Raw genomic sequence first — 23,341 nt, forward strand, 5'->3', positions numbered from 1 at the left:
AATCACCATCTTGTGATGCTCGTCCGAGGAGGAGTGTATTTGGTGTAACATACTGAATTCGGCCTTCACGACTCTGGACTCTTGCATCAATAGGCCGCTCATTTGCCAGATTTGCAGCCAGATGCAGTGCTGTGAGAAATTCCGTGAAGCTAAGATTTTTGGACATGCCCAAACTTTGAAGGGCCCTCTTGGTCATCCGTACCGCAGCTTCAGCGGCTCCATTCCGATGTGGAGAATCGGCAGGTAGCACCTTCCATGTCCACTTTGTCCCATTACCTGCAGCATACTCCTCCAGACTTGTTGTGTTCTGGTCTCGCAGGAAGGCATACAAGTCCTCCAGTACCGACCTTGCACCAATAAAGTTCGTCCCTGGGTCTGACCAAACTTTGAGTGGGTGACCCCTGATGGAAACAAATCTTTGGTAGGCCATGAGGAAACTTTCTGTGGACATACTGCTGGCCAGTTCTATATGAAGGGCTCTGCTCACCATACAGCAGAATACAACTCCCCAGGCCTTTGTGGACACTCTCTTTTTGATGTCATCTCTCACCATATATGGTCCGAACAGGTCAACGGAGGTGAACTGGAATGGAGGGGCAGGTCTTGATCTTTCCACAGGTAGATCGCCCATTACTTGCTGACAGACTTGAGCATTTGCCTTTCTGCAGTGGACACACTGGTTGACCACTCTTTGAGCCAACCTTCTCCCTTGCACAACCCAGGCTTTCTGCCGCATCCTGAGCAAAGTTCCAGCGACCCCTTCATGCCCTTTCTGATGACTGTGGCGAGCCAGTAGAGTCCCAAGCCAGGCATCGAAAGGTATTAGTGGGACAACGGAGCAGTCTTCTTTGTAGTGCTGAATCCTGCCTCCACACATCATCAATCCACTGGCTGCATCTTTGTATACAACCAGCCTATTTGTTGTGGTGCTGGGGAAGGCTACCCCATCTTGTGCTGCCAGGCAGAGGTCTCGGAAGGCATCTTCCCTCTCGTTTACAGTAACAACGCCAACTGACGGAACTGCCTCCCACTTTGACCTCCCTTCGGCTTTGACACGAAGAAGCTTCTTTGCTGCCCTCCAGACCATTGCGACTGACTTTATTAGGCAAGTGAGATTGCTGAACCGTTTGATGTCCAACAGTCTCGTGGCGGTGGGCCCGGCAGGTGTTCTTTGCAAATCCGTCTGGATTGATGATGAAATCTGCTTGAGTTCCTTCTTTGTTTGGGCCCGAGTCACTGCAGCAACGAAGGTCTTCTTCTGGATACGTGCAATATTTTCTCTTGCTTCGGCAGCAACATCTTTGGCAGACTTAATCGGCCATTCTTTTTCAGGGCGGCTTAAGAACATGGGACCCATCTGCCACTCTGAACCTTCATCCAAATCTTTGGGCCGTGCCCCCCTTGAGATTATGTCAGCCATATTGAGCATCCCAGGGATCCACCACCAATCTTGGATGTTTGTGCTGCTTTGAATTTCTCCAATTCTATTGGCGAAAAATGTTTGATAGCCATAGCTCTCTCGTTGTATTGCTCCCAGAACAGTCTGGCTATCAACCAAATGGTACCATTTCTCCACGCAAATCCTGCAGTGTTTCAGGAAATACTTCTTGAGCCGGGCCGCGTAAACTGCTCCGCAGACCTCAGCTTTAACTGCATCGCCTTTATGATCCAATGGTGTCAACTTGGCTTTAGACTCAACCAGTCGTACAGTCACACCTTGAAGGCACTCCCATCGCAGATATACCATTGCGCCATAAGAATTTTCACTGCCGTCAGAGAAGGTGATGCCATAGGGCTTGCCGCTCGGGTCAGGTGGTGTCAGGGATCTGGTGAATCTCAACTGGCTGAGCTCAGCGTAATCTTCAAGCAGACTCATGGCGTCTTCTCGCAGGCCGTCAGATAGAGGTATGTCCCACGTATCCTGTGATGGGCTGTACTTGCTCTTCACCTCTTGAAAGGATCTCCTCACTAGGATGGCTCCCTTCTGTTTAACTGGAGTCACAAGACCAAGGGGATCATACAGTCCAGAGACTTGACTTAGAAGCACCCTTCGAGTGAGCGGATTTGGTGTCTGTGCCCTTACTTCATCTTTTGTAAGGTTTTCTCCCAACCTCATCTTCTTTTTCTTTTTAGAAAAGTTCACAGCTACCATCAAGTGAAGCTTGTCGTCTTCAGGGTGATAACCAAGACCCAGGGCTTTATTGTCCTCCTTAGAGAGTTGGTTTGGAAGGACCATCATCGAGGGCTCATTCTTCTCCTCCTTTCCGCTTGTTGACCTCCCACTTTGGCCTGAGTATATCCATGGCTTCAGGTGAAAACCTCCGGCCTTTAGTATTTCCTCAATATTGGATGTTATCCGCTCAAGTTGGCTCTGGTTGTTGTGAGAGGTAAGAATGTCATCCACATATGCATCCTGCTCCAGTACTCTGCGCTCTTCTTCAAAGTGATCAAACATTGGCAAGTTGGCAGTCTCCCGCATGGCAACCTGAGCAATACAGCCTGCCGGTTTGTCGCCAATGTTGACCCTCGTGATTGCATATTCCTGAATGTCTTCGTCCTCAGAATCTCTCCAGAGGAACCGGTGAAGATGCACTTCTTGGTCTTCGAGCCAAACTGAATTATACATCTTTTTGATGTCCCCGAGTGCGGCAAAGACACCTTCCCGGAACCGTAGGAGGACAGCACGGATGTTGTTGAGGACATCTGGGCCCTTGATGAGGAAATCATTTAGGCTGTGGCCCCTGAATTTTTGACTGCTATTCCACACAAGGCGGACTGGCGTGGTCACCGAGTGGGGATTTGGTGCGATGAGGTGACTGATGTACCACACGGGTCCAGTCCAACTCTTCAGTTCTTCTTTTGAGAGCTTAGTCGCAGCCTTTCGCTCAACCATGTCGTGAACTTGACCTTTGTAAGCAATCTTCCATTCCTGTTCTCTTCCCAACTGCTTTTCGGTCCTTAGGAATGTTGCTTCAACTGCTCTTCTGTTATTTGGCAATGTCGATGGATCCAGCGACCAGGGGTACTTTGCATGCCAGTGGGGCTCTTCACTGTGGTGATCTCCTGTAACATACGTTAATCCACTTCTTATTTGCTCCAGCTCACGCTCCTCAGAAAGGGTCATTTCCTTCCCCCCGGGTTGACAGTTTCCGCATCGACAACCACCACACCGGGGTTCACAGGCGGCTCCAATGCTGTCCCACCTCCACCAATCCATGAAGTCTCGGCTGGCAGCTGACGTGGTGGTTAGAATGATTTGGGGGGAAAGACCTTGGCTTCTACCGATGATTTCTCTGTAATCGGTAGCCGCTGTCCGCATTGAGCGTGCGAAATGCGTCCTGGAGTCATGAGCTGTGACGGTTACTTCTTCAAGAAGATCTGGATGGGAGCCGCCCACTGTTTTTCCAAGGGGACCGTCCCACAGGACAAGATCTCCAACAGATCGCACTTTTTGAGGGACAAGTTGGCCTTCCCTGTGACTGATGAGGAGCTTAATTTGTGTGGGGCGGACCAGATCGTGGAGGGGAACATCAGGAAATATCTTTTGCAGTTTCTTGGGTGGCACGCAGTGATTCACCTCAGCAATACTGTCAAGCCCATAACAGACCAGCTGGTGGGATCTCAAGGTTCCCTTTGGGGTTGTGACTCGGATCTTGAGTAGATAGCGCTTTGTCTCCACTGCGGCTTGCATCCCTCCGACACCATGAATTATGAGAGTCACATCTTCGCTCCGCAGGTTTAACTCACGTGCAGCCTCATGAGTAATATAATTAGTGTCGGATGCCAAATCTATCAAGGTCCCGATCTTTTGTCCAGCATTTGCGATTACCTCCAGGATCATCATTATAACTGGGAATTCATGGAGGCCATTTTCTGCCAGCAGACTGTGCTCAGGTGCAGCTGAGCTGAATGTCTTCGACACAGAGTTGGAAAAGGCGTTCCGACACTGCAGAGCTAACTCGGGTGGCAACCTGGTCAGGAATTCTTCTTGGGCCTCCGTGTACTTTTTCCCTCCACCTTTTGCTGGATTAGGCTTTAATCCCCACTTCTGCTCACCTCCTTTGCGCTCAGACTTGAAACAGAGGTAGAAGTGATGACCTGGGATTTGAGCGTCCTTGCAGCCCTCATTTGTGCACAAGAAGGTGGTTTTGCACTCTTCATCGTCAGTGTGGACTTCCAAACACCTCCCACATGCACCAAGTCTTCTTACTGCTTCTTTCTTTTCTGCCACTTTGAGTGTTTTGAATTTTTTGCAGAAGTACAACTTTTTCCTGTGACCACTCTCTCCACAAACAACGCAAGCTTGGGGGGTTGATGATTTGGTGGTCTTTGTGCGGGCATGCTTTTGCGGGATCTTTGGTTCTCGCCTGCCAGGATCATCATCCTGTAACTGCTCCAGCTGTTCATAAATCTTCTCCTGACTTTTCAGAAACTTTAGGAGCTTGTCAAACCTGTCAACTGGTGATGCTGTCTCCTCCTCTTCAGAGGCATAAACCAGCCATTCTTTCTTTAGGCCTTCTGGCAGCTTGCACTCCAGTGCTTTTGTGATGAGTGGGTTCTTCAGGGCACCTGTATTCCCCAACTCGCTCAGGTCCTGCAAAGCCTTCTCCACTACCTGTATCAGGTCAATGATCCTCCTCGACTGGTAACTTTTCACTGGTGGTAGCATCTGTAGTTCTTCAACTATTTCCAAGGCAATGGCAGCTTTGTTTCCAAACCGGTTCCCGAGGACACGGAAGATCTCATCTGCTGTTCCATATGTTGACAGGCGAAGGTCCCTCGTCACCTTTTCTTCAAGACTGTCCAACAGCTGGAACTTCCTCACTTCCTTAGAGCCGGTACGTTCTCCTTGTATTTGGAGTGCTTCCCAATCCTTTTTCCAGGAGTAGTAGTTCCGTTTATTCCCATCAAATTTTGGGAGCGCCGTCGGTCTCAATTTGATGCCAGGTGCCTGGAAGTGGGGAGCTGCTTCAGCTAGCTCTTCTTGTTCCATCTTTGCCTGCATTAGAACAGCCTTCTCCGACACCAATGCAGGTAGGTGAGCTTCCAATTCTCTTAACCGCTGCTGCGTGTCCATCCGGTCTGCATCTGGGGTCCAGCGGTTCCATTTGCGGAGGGATTCTTTTGCTGCCTTAACAAGCCCTTCAAAGTTCTTGAGCATAAGGTCGTACACCTCCAACTTCAAACTCGGTTGTGTTGCTGAGAGGCGCTTGTTTTCCCTTTCAGCTGCCTCTAATGCCAGGAAAAGCTCGGAGCAGCCAAAATTGTTCCACAGGACTTTCTGTATGATTGACTCGACTTCCTCGCGTCTCGCCTCACACTCATTCACTGTCCTTTCAATGTCCGCACATATTTCTATTTCTTCTTTGGAGGCGGTTACATCTTCGGACTCCATTTCAGCATAAGTTGTTTCCAACTCATCATTTGCTTCCATTACCTTTTCAGCTTCTTGTGTAACTCTGCTGAAGGCTTCTATAAGGTCTTCCGCTGACATTTTCTGACATGACTTCACGATTGAGTTTGCCAATCGAGAAAATCTTTGTTTGGCAGTTGTCCGCTCCCTTTTCACCTGCTGCAGAGACTTTAACTCAGCCATTTTGGAAGTGTAGGTAGTTTTTTATTTTATTTATTTCTTTATGTTTGGTTGGAGCATTGGTAGGATGGTGTTTTGATGAGCTGTGATCTTGGAGTTTAGCGGAAGTTTCTGTACTTTGTCTTGGGAGTAGCTTTTCAACCAGCTTGATGCGGTTTTTCACTGTTAAGTCCTGGCGTTGTTTGTGCACGCCTCTCACACTCCTGGAGGTTTTCTGCTGGGATTCACTCCCAAATGATGAGGCTTTTAATTTCTTTTCCTCATTTATTTGTGCAGGTGAAAAACCTTAAACAAGCAAACACCAGTGTAACTATACAAAATACAATAAACACTTCAATCAACAATATTTCAGAAATATGGCATAACAACTATAGTAAATTCAACAAGTACCCAATATATTAAATACATTTACTTTAAAATAAACTATTTCAGTCAAGTTATCACCAATTTCTCAATTAATCATTTAACCCAAATAATCATGATATTTAATTCATTAAGCAGTATAAAATATAATTATGAGATTTGAAGTAATATAAATATACAAGACATTCTTTAAAGTGCATTTCAGCGGCTCAAGTGCAATTCATCACAATAATTCATTTTCTTTAACAATAGATTACACATATTGTATATACACATTGATGTAGCAGCTCTTTACAACCCAAACAACAACAACACCGCGGTGAGATAAATAACATTTAGGCTGGATCAGCCACTGTCCACACCTAAAGTGAAACGAGCGCGTTGGTTAAAAAGTTCATATTTCTGAGCGCCCACGAACGCAACATCCAGCGTCGGCACCAAATGTCCGTGTGGAAAGCCAGGGTATCGGCTTCTTACCGGCAGTCGTCTCCAGTCTTATTTGGTGAGTGATCCTCCGTGCAGCTCACCAGTTCGATCCCTTGATCGCGGCAGTCAACTTTGTTTTTCCGCTCTTCACGCTCCCAACAGCTGATCACTTTCTACCCGGAAGCTGCTTCCACCTTAAATTAACACCTGGTGCGCACTGTGGGCTGACCACGGGGCCAGATGTGGGCTGGCTTAACGTCACTCGACGCAACACACACACACACACACACACACACACACACACACACACACACACACACACACACACACACACACACACACACACACACACACACACACACACACACACACACACACAGTAGAGCAGAGCACCTGTTTCTGCATTGAGGAAAGCCATTGTCTATATCAGAGTTATTTTATTGCTGTACTTTTAAATAAAACTTGCATTTTCATCCACTCAGAATATCCAAATCAAACGAAGTGGCATCAAACAGAAGGGATCAAATGGGGTGACATTATGTTTATAGGTTATTGACACAGACTCTGTGCTCCGAATGAAATTCTATTAAGGTCACATGTTAATGTGTTCTAATTTCTGGTATTTGTATCAAATTTAAGGTTATTTTTTTGTTTTGTTCTAGACGTAAACACACCCAATTTCTTAGTTTCAACCAAAAATGTATCTGATTATAAAATGTGGAACGACCAAGTCATTTATTAATCTGTGTTGTGTGCATTTTAATCTCTGCATGCTTCTTTTACTGTTACAGCATTTTGTTTCATTCGCAATAAGCATTGTTCCTAATTAGCATTTGTAGAAAACATTAAATATATGCAAAGAACAAAAATGTGCACAAAAATTATAAACATCATGTAAAAAGAAACACGAGGTCAAAAGGCAATCTTGAATTTCAACTAAGGAATTGATTGTAAGTGCATATGTATGCTGGAATGAAATAACCAATTAGCTAAAGTGAATTCTATGGGTCAATATGTATTTTTGTACTGGTTAGTGAAAAAAACATAGCAATGAAAACAATAAGCCCACCTTGTATCACCAGAAATGACTGCATGCAACATATGTGATTAATTCTGTAAGAATATCTACAATATTTTCTTGTCTGTGAAAATAGCTTCCTCCTTAATTTCATATAATTAAAAATGTGTTTAAGGATTTTACTTCCTGGTTATTGGTCTCTTGCTGCTTCAGGCTGTTTTCTCTCCTGATCTAAACTGATGGTTGCATGAGTGGGTCGAGCCCGTGTCTCACGGTGCAGTGTGTGTTGCATGCAGTAAAATATAAATGCACACGCTCAGACTGTGGCTACATTCTTTCAGGACCCGTTTTGTGCGTATTAAGCAAGCTTTATAAATGAGGCCCCTGGGCTGCATGTGAACTCATGACCACCGTGGGACAAATGCTCGGTGTGAATGTGCGTGTGTGTGATAGACTGGCGACGGGTATAGAAGATGGATGGATGGATGGATGGATGAACCATGATGAAATAAATCTTGCCACACTGAGTATTGACATATAGAAATACCACTGCTCATTCAGTCTATAAACATCCACCCTATCCCATATGTTTGAATTGCCTTCCAATGTACCCTCCCATCAGCCATCTGAGCACAATATGGTACTTTTAGCTTCTCATTTTCACCCTCCCTGATGTCTATTCCCCACTCCCTGTCAAACTATAGTCACTCTCTTTGCCCTCTCTCTCATAATGTTGTATTGTTTTAACATAATCTTACATAGACGTTAGTAAGTCATTTACAAACTTAAAGTTAATAACAAGATCTTCAGGGGAAAAAAGACTCTTACCTTTGATATGAGGTTGTGAAAACAGTGACTTCTTGTGACCCATCAGAAAAAGTAGGATGTATATTGCATGGTTCTGTTAAAATAGTTAATCAGCAGCAAACAGAGCATACAGAACTGCTACCAGATCACCTCTACCACCCACTTTTCTCTGGACAGCCAATGACTTTGTGTTTGTCGGTGTAAAGGGTTACTGATAAACCAGATGTAATCGATGCATGTTGACATGCACCAGGTCCTGGCCTCTGTCAGTATGTTCTGTCCCATTTTCTTCACATAGATAATTGCACTGGCACAACATGCAAAAGTATAATGAATACTTGTAGTGTAATTGAATTTCTTTATTTTGGAATAAATCACATTAAGTAAAGACTTTACAAGCTGCTTCTATGCTTTAATGTATGTGATCAGAATACACGAGAAGCAGTAGTGTGAATTTAATTGTATTTTATTACTCTGTGTGAAGAGTTAACAAATTCACCTCCCGGCTTTGATACTTTGCATATACAAGTGGAACAATTCATGCTGTGAATACATCACCACTCATTAGTAGCCATTACCCTGACAACGGTGATTACAACCTACAACAGGAAATCTGCAGCCAGCCTATATATATGCTGAGGTTGGAAACCCCAGAGTTTGAACCAATAAAACATTAACAGAAAAAAGAAAGATTGCTATGTGACCTTTAGAAAAAATATAACAAGTGCCTTCTCTGTGTATTTTGACCGAACCAACTCTGGCCTGTTTCCTGTAACAAATGAAAATCTCAAATAGAAATAGAAATATGAAAATTTTAAATCTAAACTTGAGTAAAATAGCATTTTGTATATTAATCTTTAGGTATATATCAACACCGTTTTTTCTGGGATGGTTGTTTTTTGGGGGTATAGATGGATAGATGATGGATGGATGGATGGATGGATGGATGGATGGATGGATGGATGGATGGATGGATGGATCTCCTGAAGTGACTCTAGACATCTCTGCCGTAGCAGCTTTGACCTCTGGGGGACATATTGGGGAAAAAGAGGTGGATATCATCGCTATAGATTTAATCAAATACGACGTGATGACAGAGTAGGAATATAAGAACAAAACAGTCATATTAAAATCAAAATTTAAATCGGTCCATCTGTCTTGTCCTCAAACTGGTATATAGTCCAACTTCTAGAGAGCAAAAAATAAAGATGTTTCTCTCCGTACCTGTTTCAAAGAGAAAACTGAATTGAAATAGCGGCGACATTTTCTCAAATGATAAATCTATTTTGTTAATGTGTTTTCTTTTTTTGTTGTTATTTATTTATTAATTAATTTTTTTGGATTAGCGGGTTCAAAATCGAAACATACATGACACAACAGTTTGTATTTCAAAGTTCGCTCTGCCTTGCAAAACCGCGCTGACGAAGAGTTGTGACTTCTAAACGGAGTGCGTCATCTTGACGAGCAAAGACGATGCGGTGTAGCCCCGCCCTCTGCTGGCGCTTGGGCCAACCGCGAGCGCGCGCGGGGCCGTTGACGTTTTGAATCCCCGTTAGAAAACAGCGGCAGATGACAGAAGCTCGCAGCCGAGTCAGGCGCCTCTCCTTCAGCCAAAACACTTCTTGCTAACCGAAGAAAAAACTCGCCACAGACCGTTTTTGACTGCTCTCACACCGAGTCAGGAAATGTCGAAGATGAAGATTTTCTACTCTGACAAATACAACGACGACGACTTCGAGTACAGGTGCTAATTAGACTAACGTCCTCAAACAGTATCTTATTATCGTGTTGCTTTTTGGCTCCACGGTTTTATTTCTACCTGTAACCACTCGGTTAGTTTAGTGGAACAACTGCTGTGAGTTCGTACACTTTGACTTAATGTGTTTTTGCAATGTGTATAGTGGCTTGTAATGGGAAACAAAAAAACAACAACTAGCCATGCAGTGTCAACCGAGCAAAACATGTAACGGATTACAAATACTCTGTAGGTAACAGTTTGGGATGATTGTAACTTGTAAGCGTAATTTTCAAGTACAATTTACATTGTGAATCACTGTGCTGCTATAAAAGTCCTAAGTGATCTCTGAATTAATATAATAGTCAATCATACTATACTATTAAACGTACTCTTCAAAGTAAAAGTCTATAAAACTACCTTTCAACTTGTACTGTAACTGGCTATTTATTTACAATGGAAGTCTTTCTGAACACTTATTTAGCTGTGGTGACCACTGTATAGAAGGAAGCACCTGCATAGATTGTCATTGCAAGACTTTGTACTTTTACTGACATATGTTAAACAACTGTACTGTATTTACTTAGAATGTATCAGTACTTTGTTCACCTCGGGATATTGCAGCTTCGTGGTATCCATCAATTGCTGAAATACAAGGCCTCATAAGACAAGGCGTCTTGTTTCACGTAGCTGTGTTGCGTGAAGTGTAATAAGTTATAGGTGACGTTTCAATATGCTCTCCCACAGACATGTGGTGCTTCCGAAGCAGCTGTCCAAGCTGGTGCCCACCTCCCGCCTGATGAACGAGGATGAGTGGAGGGGACTTGGGGTCCAGCAGAGTCAGGGCTGGATCCACTACATGATCCACAAACCAGGTCAGTACACTGTGAATCCAATGTAAGAAGTTTTAAGTTAAACAGATTTTAAAAAAAACAAACTCAATTGCTCTTCAATCTTTGTTAAGGAGACATTTCAATTTTAGTCATTTGGACATTTTAAAGTAATGAGATGATTGTTCAACTACTTGTATTAAATCAATAATAAACAGGATTGGATTCTATCAAAATACCTTGAAGTACTCACACACTGTTCTTCGGGTAAATAAAAGGAGACATCCAGCCAACATCTGTGCTGCTTTATTCAGCTCAGGGTCGCGGGGCACCGGAGCCAATCCCAGCTAACACTAAGGAAAACAAACAAACAAACCCCCAAAAAAGCAGAGTGCATCCTGGACAGGTCACCAGTACATCACAGGGCAGACATAGAGGGACAGAAAACCTGGAGAACATGCAAACTCCACACACAAAGAACTTGAACCAGATTCAAACCGATGCCCCTCGTACTACAAGTATGAGGCAAGAGCACTAACCACAATGTCACATTACAATTAAACTAATGTTAATCAACTAAACAAATATGTAACAAATATGGCTAATGGCTTCAGTTATACTGAATATACACATCAAGACTAAGTTTTCAAAGATATTGTACCTCTGTTTGATCACTTGGAGCCTTCGAGTGTTTCTCCGTTGACAGTTTTGTTTCACCTCACCTGTTCTTCATATAATCTACAGATAATCTACCGACTTGTGTTTGGGTGAAATGCAGGCAACACGTGAATATTGTTGATGTATTAGAAGCGTAACTAGCAAGCATGACAATTAAGAGTGGATTTCATGAGGGTCAAATTGTAACGGTTAAACAAACGACTCGGCTTCTGTCAAGCTACAATTCTTACAGGGTTTTCGGTCTGAAGTGCTCGGGGTCTATGAAAAAGTGGATGTTGCCATGGCAACCGAGGCTCGTTGATGCAGGGAGGGAGCAGATGCTGGTCCTTGTACAACCTTTGAGCTGCTGATCTACCAGAATCCACACTCGCAAAATGAAAGATGTACGACCCGGTTTCATCTCTAATACTTTGTCAGTATCTTTCTGAAGGAAATTGGTCGTTAAACTCATTCAAACACTTTATTTCGAAATATTTTTTGGAGTGACACACAGAGGGTAAAGATGATTGCGACTTTCAGCACCATACTAGTGCTGTATCAACATAAATAAAATCCTCCTGGCCTTATCTTTCACTGGTGTCTAACATAATGGGTGGAAGTCTGTTGACACGTTTCACATTTTATTGTTTAGACCAGATGAAACCGACCTTTGTTTCTTTACTTCCCAGAGCCACACATTCTGCTCTTCAGGAGGCCTCTTCCCAAGGAATAAATGGAACCGTCTGGAGAACAACTGCTGCAGCCTTTTGCTGATTTGTAGCATCTTTTGCCCGTACATCACTCCTACATGTGTTCTAATGTATTTTTTTTTGTGTACTTTCTGTTGTATAGTGCTTCTGTTGTTGCTGCTGTTCTTTCCAACTCCCTCAGTTTTTAGAGGCAATGAGAGACAAAGTGTTCTATTTTACTGTGAATGAAAGCCTTGTGATCTTTGTCAAGGTAAAGATTAGTCTTGGTTTTGTTTTATGTTTAACTTTTTACTTTTTTTTAACTGAACTTTTTTTTTTTTTAATCTTATGGTGTAATTTTCTTAAAACTGATTTTATTTACTGAGAGTTTTGTATTTCTAGAACCCCTGATTTTTTTTCTAAAAACTTTGAATGTCTGTTGTTTTGTAAACTTTCTGCATTTTGTACATATGTTCTTTCATGATAATATGAATGTTCCCACAGTATAAACCTTGATCTGTGTTGTTGAAATAAAGTGTTCTTCTTTCATGTTGTTTCTTTGGCTATTTATTTTTATTTTATTCTTATCTGACATGACTTCCATCTAAAATAATGACAATGTCAGTGGAAGGACAATTGTTCATTACACTCATACCATATAAACTCAAGTGAAGTTACAATTGTGGAATATAATGGCTCCTGTAAAAGACAAAAAGTAAAAATAGCCTATCCTAATAAATATAACATGATTTGGATTTGTCAAGACTTGTGAGCTAATGTGATAAAAAAAAAAAAAAAGGAAAACTGATTTGAAATATTTCAATTTGTGCAATACATTTTGAACGACGTGAAAATTGAAATGTTAAAAGTTATTCCGGGAAAAATTCTGCTTTAGATGCAATTGTTGTCGATTCTCAGAGGAATTCAGTCAGAAACGCTAAGAACTAGTGGCGTGACAAATTCTGAGTGTCTAATTCCCAGGGAGAAGGCTGGAGCCCGAGACTTGTGTACCGTGACGTTCTCTGGATTATAGGCTCCAGGTCCTGGTCTCTTGGTACCGTCTCTGGGTAGACTGTGTCGTCCCAGCATGGAAAACGCCGGCTGCCGGGGAAGATAAACACTCGGGTCTGTACGATTGTAGCTGCAAGGCCCAGGCGTTTGGGCCAAATCCACAGACGGCCCCCCGGTACTCAGTCTCCCCGACATTGTGTAGCTCGCACTGGCCGACTTGTTGGGCACTTGAGGGCCCAAGAGTGGAGGGAGACGGTACTTGTTCGGCGCGGGGACGGAGTCCACGCTGCGGTAGTGAGTGCGAGCGCCCATCGTGTAGGACGGGGGTCTGCGCTGCAGGCCGCACGGTACGGCTTTCTCTGGGCTGTAAGCGCCCGGTCCAGGTGTGTGGAACAGCTCCTCTAGTGAAGAGAAAACGGGTCAAATAGTGAACTGACACTTCATCACCATGTGTAAGAAAGAGGGGGAAGAAAAAAAAAAGGTAATTCCAACAGCTGACACTAGATTTCAAAACATGTCGGGAACAAATGTTTTTGGGGAACAAATCACAGAATCACTCATGCATCATGAAGGTCACTCTTGATGTGGCAATCGTTTTGCATGTGTTGTTTATTTTATTTTATTTTATTTTATTTTGCAGATAGTCTGTCCTTTGAAAAAAATCTTAATATTTCTAAAGGTTCAAAAGAACAGTGAACGTATTTTTTGTTTATTAATGAAAACAACCCAAACATTCCATAACTAAAAGAATTTAACCATTTAACTTCCAGTTTGACAACTTCAATAAAACATTTTTTATATCCCGTATCACAAAAGTAGGGTGGGTCGGGATTTTTTTGACACTCTTGGAGATGTCAACAATCAGCTATATATTGTAGTTTGAAACTTAAAATGTAGCTATTAAAGATAGAAAATTTTGTTGTCAATGTTAACAAAAAGTATTCGTGCATCATAGTAAATATTCTTTCTAAAGTTTGACAATACAAGACTAACAGATAAAAGAAAACAAAGTCCAGCACAACAACAGTAGTGAAAATACAAACATAATGTAATCAAACTGGCATTTAAAGGATTAAAAATATAGATAGTCAAATATTTAATAGTTGTAATCATGACTATAAGTTAATTTAAAGATTTAAGATTTTTTTTTAAATCAACTGTACTGTCATTATAGAGTGACATTTTTTGACACTCGATTAGGAAATATCAAATCTAAGTCTGACTTTAAAAATCCTACCAACTTTGTTCACATGGAAAGTAAAAACATTTAAAAAAATCTTTTACAAGGTGTTTATGTTCCTCGTGACTCAAGAAGTTAACAATACAAGAATGTTTCTTAAAAACAAAACAACAAGCCTGTGCCACACAGAGTAACATCTAAAGGAAATGAGACTTTTTTTTTTATAAACATTGTTCATATAATGACAGTGAGGGAAATAAACTTACTCTCAGCTTTTACTCTCCCCAGCATTGAATGTGCAGGTGTGCCATCTTTTCCATAGCGAGTGATTTTTGCATCTATGTGATATTTGGGCCCTGGACTGGAGTCAACATAATACACTGAAATAAAAGCACATATTTTTTTTGTATATATATATATTTTTTAAATCCGGTGTTTAGTTTGACCACATTATTCGTTTCTCAGAATAATTGAATCCTCTCGCCCTCTAGTGGTCCTCACTCGATGTTACATCACACAGAAATCCCCAATAGAATGAGCTGTTGTGACATATTTCAGAAGAAAACATCTTTCTAAAAAGATAAACCGAGAGTTTTTCAAATCTACTGTATACAAATTATCATACAAAAATGAAATGCTATGTGTCTTATATGGCATTTGATGATAATAATGTTGTTTGAATTCAAATTTCTCACAAAAAATAAAAGAAATCTTAATTTGACATAAAAATCTCCACACGTGACTTATCTCAAAGAAAAGTAAGCGAGAGGCACAGGCTCACTATTATCACTCATCCTGCCATGGAAAGTGTAGGCAGGGCCGGTTGGCTTTGTGAAGTCGTGGCCAATAAATCCAATGGTGGGAGGAAGCCCATAGCGCCCAGGCCCTGGTCCTTCAGAGGAGGCATTGGGTCACAAAGAAGAAGAGCACAAGTTCATTTTAACAGCTTGTCCCATATATATGCCATAAATAGCATTTCTAGTGAACACATCTCATAAAGGTGCAGGAGGGAAACGCCTGTGTTTTCTGGAATCTTAGTTTAATTTGTTTTTTTTGTATATAATAAATGCATACAATGTGCCATGGCATACATTTTTACATATTAGCCAGGGCAGGTAACTCATGGGAATTAAAGTCAATCACTCTGGCATCTCATCTTTTTTTTTTTCCTGTCAGAATATCAAAACAGATCAACATCCACCTTGTTTTGTCTGGCCGTCGACAAGACCAGACAAAACATCTCGACAGGGGGAGTCTTCTCTGGTAGGAAGAAGTGCACAACCTCGAGAAACAAATACGTCAGATCAACAAACAAGCGTTCCACAGCATGTGCACCAGCAGGAGTGTACTTTGCAGAATGGAGAAAGAAGTAATCCTCCGTTTGCTTCAAACGGTGTCCTGGGAAACAAAATGACCACTAATGGCCAACATGCTCAACATGGTAATGAAATCAAATAATTAGACATCTTACAGTCTGAGTGTAAAGTTGTTTTTTTTGTTTTTTTTCCATGGACTGGCAGACTCACCTCTTTCTCGTCCTGCAATGACCGGGTATTTTTTCTCCATTTGACAATTTGTAGAAGTAATCGATGCCTCGGGAATCCTACAATTGCAGCAGAGCTACATAGAAAGTCATACAAGATGTCGGATCAGTGAATCACTCCCTAATTTCATGAATAAATCTTATCATTGCAATATTAAAAGTTGTTGTTTTTTTTCCCCCTCACCTCACCACAACAAGTGTTCTCGGGTCGATTTCAGTCAAACATGAAGTTCCTCAATGTCAGAAGAGAAGTCCACGTCTCGCATCCTTGTCCATCTTGACATATCACAGCATTTCCTCTGGTTTTAGCAGCAACACCACTTCACAGTGAAACTCAGAACCCATCTGATCCACAATCAATCCCTAATTTCCTCTGAAGCCATCAGGAAACCTGAGAGCGGCGATACATAACCGTGTCAACGAGAGAGTGGGACCGGCCACCGGACAGTGGCTTTATCTGTCCGCCCTTTTGTCCAGGGCTCTGCGGTGGCTGCGACAGGTGAATGGGCCATTCCACACCGAGCGGGATGTATAGGTGCACTCAGTTGCTGCCTGGAAACAATGTCATCACCCCGATTCACTCTCATGTAATGCTAGCTCCCCCACAAACCATGAAACCAGGATCCCTCTCTCTCTCCCCCCTCCTCTCTCTCTTCACCCTGTCTGCCCATCAAAGTGTGGCGGCGCAACATCACTCTTCAGACATGCATGTAGTTTCCGAGGAGACGGCATACTGTGGCCACTGTGGTGCAACGGGGCCTCCTGCTACTAGGGATTGTCTAATAATAATAATAATATAATAATAATAGTTCATTGTTTTTCTTTCAAGAATACTTTTTTTCCCCCCTGCACCTAAACAACACTGTACCACAGGGAAATCAGTGTGTATCATGTGGAAAGGCTTCCAGCAGTCTTTTACATGCGAGAAATTAATCCAGAGATAAAATCAACATAGACCAGACAAATATGCACAATGTTATTTAGCTATTTCAAGTAAAGCGCCACAGATGTGGAGCAGCAACCGACTCAATCAAGCAGGCTCTCTCAAAGCCTTTGTTTTTGCAAACACACAACTGGAACCCACTGGTGGAAAAACTCAAGGCAAGTCGTTTGTGTATCGGCTCCAACTTAAAAGGCAGACAGATTGCTGTGAGGCACATTTTACACCCGAGCCCTTTTTGAACCCTCCGAACACGGGAGAAGATTCTTCTCGCACTCGTTTGAAGACCTGAGCTGTCCAGTGGCTTCGGGCCACAAGTAACCGAGAGGGTCGACAAGTGACATGTGCAGCAAACAAACATTAAATTTCTAATTAAATTAAGGGTCCAACTCTCTCCGGGCGGCTGCTTTGGCAACCTTACGTCCGTTGTCCACAGATACACAAACACATATGGTGCACGTGATACAAAGTTCAGTTATGTGTGAAGTACCAAACTAATGCACATACTGTGAGCCTGTAGCAAAGGGGGCATTCGACACATCAGCAGGTTTCTTTTGATAGAAGGTGGGGGGGGGGGGGGGGTCTGTCACTAATGACATGAAATTATATCCATACTTGAACAGAGTTTGTTTTTTGTTTTTCTAAAGCAAATTCAGTTCCACAGCTTAACAAAAGAAAAAAAAAAAGATTTTCTACTGGTGAAAAAGAGGCTTGTGGTCATACCCATAGTGAGTTATTGGGTGACATAGAAATTGTTTTCATATCATCTTACAGCTTTTCCCTTTTAGTCGCAGTACAAAATAAAATTCCTAGAATCCAATAAATTGTTTGGTTTAAATATTATTGGAGAACTGCCATTTGAATCACATGTTAACCCCAGTTACTGTTTTACTAAATGTTTTTCGATGTAAAACAACCAATACATGCACAGTGGCTTATTAGACACAATGTAGAAGTTTGTTAATGACATTGATGTCCTAAATTCTTGTACATCTTTGCCAAAGAGGTTTTTGGTGGAAATTTTTTCCCGATGAGAGATTTTTTTCCACGAAAGTAGCCGAATCCCGATGTATAGCAGGAGTCCTATTGATCTCCTAACTTCACCCATGTTCTTCAAAAGAATAAACACTTAGGAGGTACTCTAATAAACTTTGTTTTGTGATTTTTGTTTTCCTCTTTAATAATTTCAGCCCCACCCAGACCTTATTTGAATATGAAACTTAAGAGCACAAACTAGAGATTTTAACAAACGCGATGCATCATTTCAGAACATTGAAAAATATTTTTCACCCGCTTATTTTGCCAAATTCATTGCTGCCCCAGGACCTGTGGCTGTCTCTGGCTAATTTCTACTCACTTGACGCAACAAATTCCAAACCCTGGATTGTATATAAATTTTTATTTTGTTTAAAAATCACAAGGTTTGATATGTACCGGGATTACATTGTCAAAATTTGGCGAATTTACAGAAATTCATAACTTCATTCTTTACGTTTAACTTGACTGCTTCATGAATCAAAATTGAACAAACACAAAATAGCTTATGAACTGTACAATCAAATCTCAAAGAAGTTAAGGTGAACGGTGAGAGTAGATGATGTTGGTATCTTGGCTGAGTACGTTCCAGGAACATGTTGAGCATTTGGACGCCCGGGATGACCAGCGGTCGCAAGGCTCATGTCCTCTGTACTAAAATCCTTGGCTTGACTCGACCAGAGGCCGTTGTTGTGTGTGGGCCTCCTTCCTTTCCTTCTTATGTTTCCTGTCAGTCTACACTGTACTGTCTAATGAAGACAAACAGCCCCCCCCCCCCCCCCCCCAAAAAAAAAAAGCTTAAAAATGAAAAACACTTCAGCTTATGTTTCTGTAAAGCATATGGCTGACATATGTCTTTTCTTTTCTCCAGCAGGATACCGGTACAAGGATTTTGTCAAACAGTTCAATAATTGGGTTAAAGCTTGCTATGAAAGAGGAAAAATACCTTAGATAGCACGTTTCAAAGAACAGTCAGGTCAAAAAGTAAACTGGGCCGAGGATGAATTAAAAATACAAATGATATGACCTCTAGCTACAAATAAATACCACAGATAGAAAATATAACAAAATATTTTGTTTACCCTCAGGTGTAATTACAAACATAAATACTTGATTATTTCCTCTAATGATTACAAAGGCAGTACAGTGGATAACGAAGACGCTATGGTGCCTATTGAATGACTAAGAGTCTACTGGAAGAAATATAAAAGTCTGGAGGATACTAAACATAATGACAATCACAACGTCACATTCAGCTGCACACAAACATGTCGAAGCATCCACGTGTAATCCGCAAACTCACACAGCCAATCTCCAGACCCCCATCGACTCTTCTTCGTCTGGGGCTGACCGAGTCCAAAGTTTCTCGTCTCATTCCATTCACTATCATATTCACAAACAATGTACAATTTAAGAGGAGAGTATGGGCTTCTTCTCTCTGGGAGCATTTCTGTGGGCGACACGAAAACAGGACACGCTTTTAATGTGAGAACTAAGAAAGATAGAGTTTCTTTTTAATTATTCACAATATAAAAGATCATTTTTCCTATCGGTCTGTGAACAGACTGTACAGAAGAACAGCAAAGCCTGGCTGTTCAAAGCAACTTGATGCACTTACCATCGCTCTGGGGTGTTTTTTGTGTCCAGTGTGGGAAGCTGGATATCTGCTGGTAGGAGCACCTTCTGCTCTACGTCCCCGCCACTATCAGGTATATCAAAATTATCCCCCCCGTCTGAATCAGCGAGGAAAGGATCAGAATCTGGGTCATATTCATAGGAGTAGTAGGAAACCTCTGCAATGGAGCCCTGCTCCTCTTCACCTGGATAAACACATTAAACTCGTGAGCGCCAACAGAGACAAAGACATGACAAGGAAGACATCATACTTGCCTGATGATTAATGAACAAGTCGACTGAGGCAAATATGTTAACATAAGATTATTATTAGGAGATTTAGACCCTGTACGTTTTAGTCTGTCTGAGAAGCAATGTCACATGATCGACAGTAGGGGTCCCACCCGGCCCAAAACATTCTATAGTCACATCCCAAACAACTTGTCAAATCGCTCTTCTTTAAAGGCATAGCTTTAATATAAGGGGATTACTATTATTACAATCTCCTTGAGGTCAAATGTTGTTCCTATGTTTTCCCAAAGTTCATGCCACCCGTTCTACTTTGCGGTGAGATTTAAACATACACAAGAATAACTAGTACACACTTAATTAATAAAGTGGTTAAAGTGGTTAATTTTGAAAGGGGACTCATCATCAAACACAAATACAGTAAACAAAACAGCGCCGATGTGATCGCATGCAAGTCGGTGTATGTATTTTTCTGTATGTTGCACTCTGGTCCAAGTTCACTAATAAGACAAGTCTGCACAGGGAAGCTAATTCCTGAGCTTCAGCTTCGTCTGCTGTTCCAGTACAAGCTGTCAGTTCCTTGGCACAACTCTCATTCGCTTATTACACTCTTGGTGCACTTAGCGGGCATGTCGTCAACATTCTAATGGTTTACAATGACAGTGTTTTTACAGTACTTATTCACTCTAATCACCCCTGCGCTACCTTATCGGAGCTCCATGCGCGTCGTCTTGTGTAAATGTGGGCATATATTTGCCTGTGTGAGCACGCAGTGGCTTTAGACGCGTTTGCATATATAAATGTGCACGTGTGTGTGTGTAAAAGAGCATAACAGGATTCCTGTGGTGAGGGTGAAGCGTTAGCCTTTGTACTAGAAAGGCTTCTGAGTGAGAGCAGCTACTGGGAGTTGCAAGCAGGAAAACAAGTCAGTGCAGGCTGCGCCACATCTCACACACACACACACACACACACACACACACACACACACACACACACACACACACACACACACACACACACACACACACACACACACACACACACACACACACACACACACACACACACACACACACACACACACACACACACACACACACACACACACACAGCAGGGTTTAATGTTATAGGCATAACAGCTCATGTAAGGCAGTGTGCAATGTGTAAATGCAGCGGCCCAAATGGTTTGTGCTCTTCTGCAGCGAGTGAATGATTGCAGTGGCTTCATGTGTTTTACTGCCAAATGTAACACAGCTACTTCCTCCACTGACACACAGCCACACTTCCTATCAGGCATTCTTTGGCTGCCTCTGTGGAAGTGGCAGCTGATCCACACTCCTTGCAAAGAAACGACCATCCCTGCAGTGTGAAAACTATCGCAAATTTATTACGCAGACATGATGTGGTGGCAGGGGAATGAGGTGCCTCACATCCCCGACATATCTACTTTCTTAATGTTATTTAGTGGCGCTTCTGACCCCAATTTTTGTTCTGAACTCGTCTTCTGCTCATCTGTACTTTTTACTCATTGACCTTTATAGCAGGTTTAATGCTTTAGGTATGTTCATTATAGTCACGTCAACAGAAATAGATTTTTGGGATACAGAAACAAACTATTGTCTTTGTGTACACTATATCAGGGCGAGTAATGCACAACAGACCAAAACAGACAGAAAATGGAGTGAAACCTGTCAGTACACGGTACAGACAACCGAGACTTAACCCCATAATAGACCCACTTATTTAAAGCGGCAATGTAAGATTGAATAAGCTTGTGCGGACATGACTGAAAGATTGAGAGCAGTGGCTATTTGACAATCTTTGGATTAATTTGTTTAAAAAAAAAACTAAACGAACAAACTAATCATACTTTATTAATCCCCTTGGGGAAATTCCTTTTTTCTGCATAGAGCCATCGGTGGGCGGCCACATTACGACGCTCCAGGGAGCGAGTGGGGGGGGGGGTCAAGGGTCATACTCAGGGAGCCACATGTCTGCTGTGGGGATCAAACCTGCAAACCTCCGATGCCAAATCTGCCTTTTCAACCTCTTGGCCACTAAAGAATACATCTGTACCATATGTTGAATCAGTTTAGAAAAATGTATTCTCTTGTAACGTATTCTCTCCCCTCTTTCAAAAGAAAAGAGTATTGAGGACAGAGGTCAGTAGAAATAAAAGCTACTGTGGGAGAAAATACAATAATCATTCTGGTTTTGCAGGAAAATGAGCAGAAGCTGAAGAGCAAGAGAACGGGAATATTTACGAAAAAAAAATAAAGGAGAGATTATAGGGAAGGTCTGAGAATGCAAAGCTGTGTACAGTGTCTGTCGGTAAAGGTGCAAGTAAATGAAGTTACCTGTGTGAACAGGCACAGAGGGCTGCTCAGTTTCCTGGCTTACTACTGGTTGTATTTTTTCTGTGGTCGCCACTGGAAATACAAACACAAACAGTTCAAATCAGTCAAATATACTGTATGCGTCTTCACCGCACCCAAAGAGCTAGTAATGAATACCAACAGATCTCGTGGTTATATCATGCAACTACTGCCCTGAAGCATTCAATACTTCTCGGAGCCACGTTGCTTAGTTTAACAGTGATTAAAAATCTCAATAAAATCTATCTACAAAACTATGGCGTGGCTCCTCGCCATGCCTTGGCAGAGTGCGGTAACGAACGGTGTCCTTTTCCGTTTTCAGAACTGGGAAAATGGTGACACGAATCTCCTCCACATACCAATACATAAACAAACAAGATCATGAAGCTCTAAACAAATATACAATCCTGCTGATAATCTACAGCATGAACCACTTGGCACAAACTAAGGTTTTTTTTTTTTCCCCCCCCATCAAAGTTTTGTCTATGCCTTTTCCCAATCTGCTCCACAACATGAAGGCTCCTTTGTTGTTGGGCTGTGCGTCGGAAAGGAATGTGACAAGGGTTTCAAAGGCTGGACAAAAGCACTCTGTCATTTTGAGGGAGCCCTGTAATACAGCAGAGAGTGAGAGAGGATAGGGGTGGCGGGGCAATGGGTAGTTTTGGTTTTCCTTTTTTTTTTTAAGAAAAAAGTCATCCAGTAATCAGTTCAACACCTGAACAGCTGTTTCCTAGGGCTCAGATGTAGTGTACAAAGAGAAACATGCGCGATTGGGCAAAAAGACACACATGTATGGAGTTACATCAACGCCGAGTGACTGTATCGGACGAAACACACAGGAGGGGAGAGAAAACAGAAATACACATTTTTGTGGGATATGATAACAGTGTCTGAAAATCACATCCAGCTTGCTTTAATGAAATATGTAAAGTGTAAATGATCGATATTAATTTGAAATTCTACATTTCTGAGACACTACGCTTGTTGATTTTTGACAAAGTGTTTCCGTCATTATACTTTGGATAAACAGACTGGGTTTCCATTATTATTACTTCCATTCAACCCAATATTACACTGACGTCACTATTTCTGGTTTGTTGAGATTTGTTTTCTGTTGCAACTGTAATTTTGATGCGCATGTCAAAAAAGTTTATTCAAACAGCGAAACTTCTTTCCATTTTAGAGTCATCTCACAAAACTGAAATATTTCAAGCTCTTTCTGTATTTCTCTTTAAAATTTTAGTTCGTAAGTCATGAAAATCAATAATATAGTATG

At 42.0% G+C, this 23,341-nt stretch overlaps 3 protein-coding genes across 4 annotated transcripts in view; 1 reads left to right on the plus strand and 2 right to left on the minus strand.

Annotated features, from left to right (window-relative positions):
- The first annotated feature begins 9,844 nt into the window (after positions 1-9,844).
- Positions 9,845-12,708, plus strand: cks2 (CDC28 protein kinase regulatory subunit 2). Its single transcript, XM_080506086.1, has 3 exons — positions 9,845-9,951; positions 10,690-10,817; positions 12,119-12,708. Exons 1-3 carry the CDS (start codon positions 9,893-9,895, stop codon positions 12,160-12,162), a joined length of 231 nt encoding a protein of 76 aa, XP_080362212.1. The 5' UTR covers positions 9,845-9,892; the 3' UTR covers positions 12,163-12,708.
- A 334-nt stretch (positions 12,709-13,042) lies between these two features.
- On the minus strand, positions 13,043-15,875 carry cimap1d (CIMAP1 family member D; the record flags this gene model as incomplete). The annotated part of the gene is made up of 4 exons (XM_080505873.1): positions 13,043-13,530; positions 14,576-14,689; positions 15,091-15,201; positions 15,836-15,875. The coding sequence occupies 4 exons, from the start codon at positions 15,873-15,875 to the stop codon at positions 13,043-13,045; spliced, it is 753 nt and encodes a 250-aa protein (XP_080361999.1).
- Positions 15,876-18,882: 3,007 nt separating this feature from the next.
- The window catches only part of cpamd8 (C3 and PZP like alpha-2-macroglobulin domain containing 8), a 40,283-nt gene continuing 35,824 nt past the window's right edge, over positions 18,883-23,341 (minus strand). Inside the window, exons 42-44 of one of the 2 annotated variants that reach the window (XM_080506077.1) lie at positions 22,048-22,119; positions 19,446-19,560; positions 18,883-19,277 (exon numbers count right to left, since the gene is read on the minus strand). In XM_080506077.1, coding sequence (XP_080362203.1) covers position 19,277; positions 19,446-19,560; positions 22,048-22,119 — 188 coding nt within the window. In that variant the 3' untranslated portion in view covers positions 18,883-19,276. Of the gene's footprint in view, positions 19,278-19,445; positions 19,648-22,047; positions 22,120-23,341 lie in introns of both variants that reach the window. The other variant, XM_080506076.1, reaches the window with a different exon arrangement.

The sequence above is a fragment of the Blennius ocellaris genome (genome assembly GCF_963422515.1).
Source record: "Blennius ocellaris genome assembly, chromosome: 12".
Classification (NCBI taxonomy): domain Eukaryota; kingdom Metazoa; phylum Chordata; class Actinopteri; order Blenniiformes; family Blenniidae; genus Blennius; species Blennius ocellaris.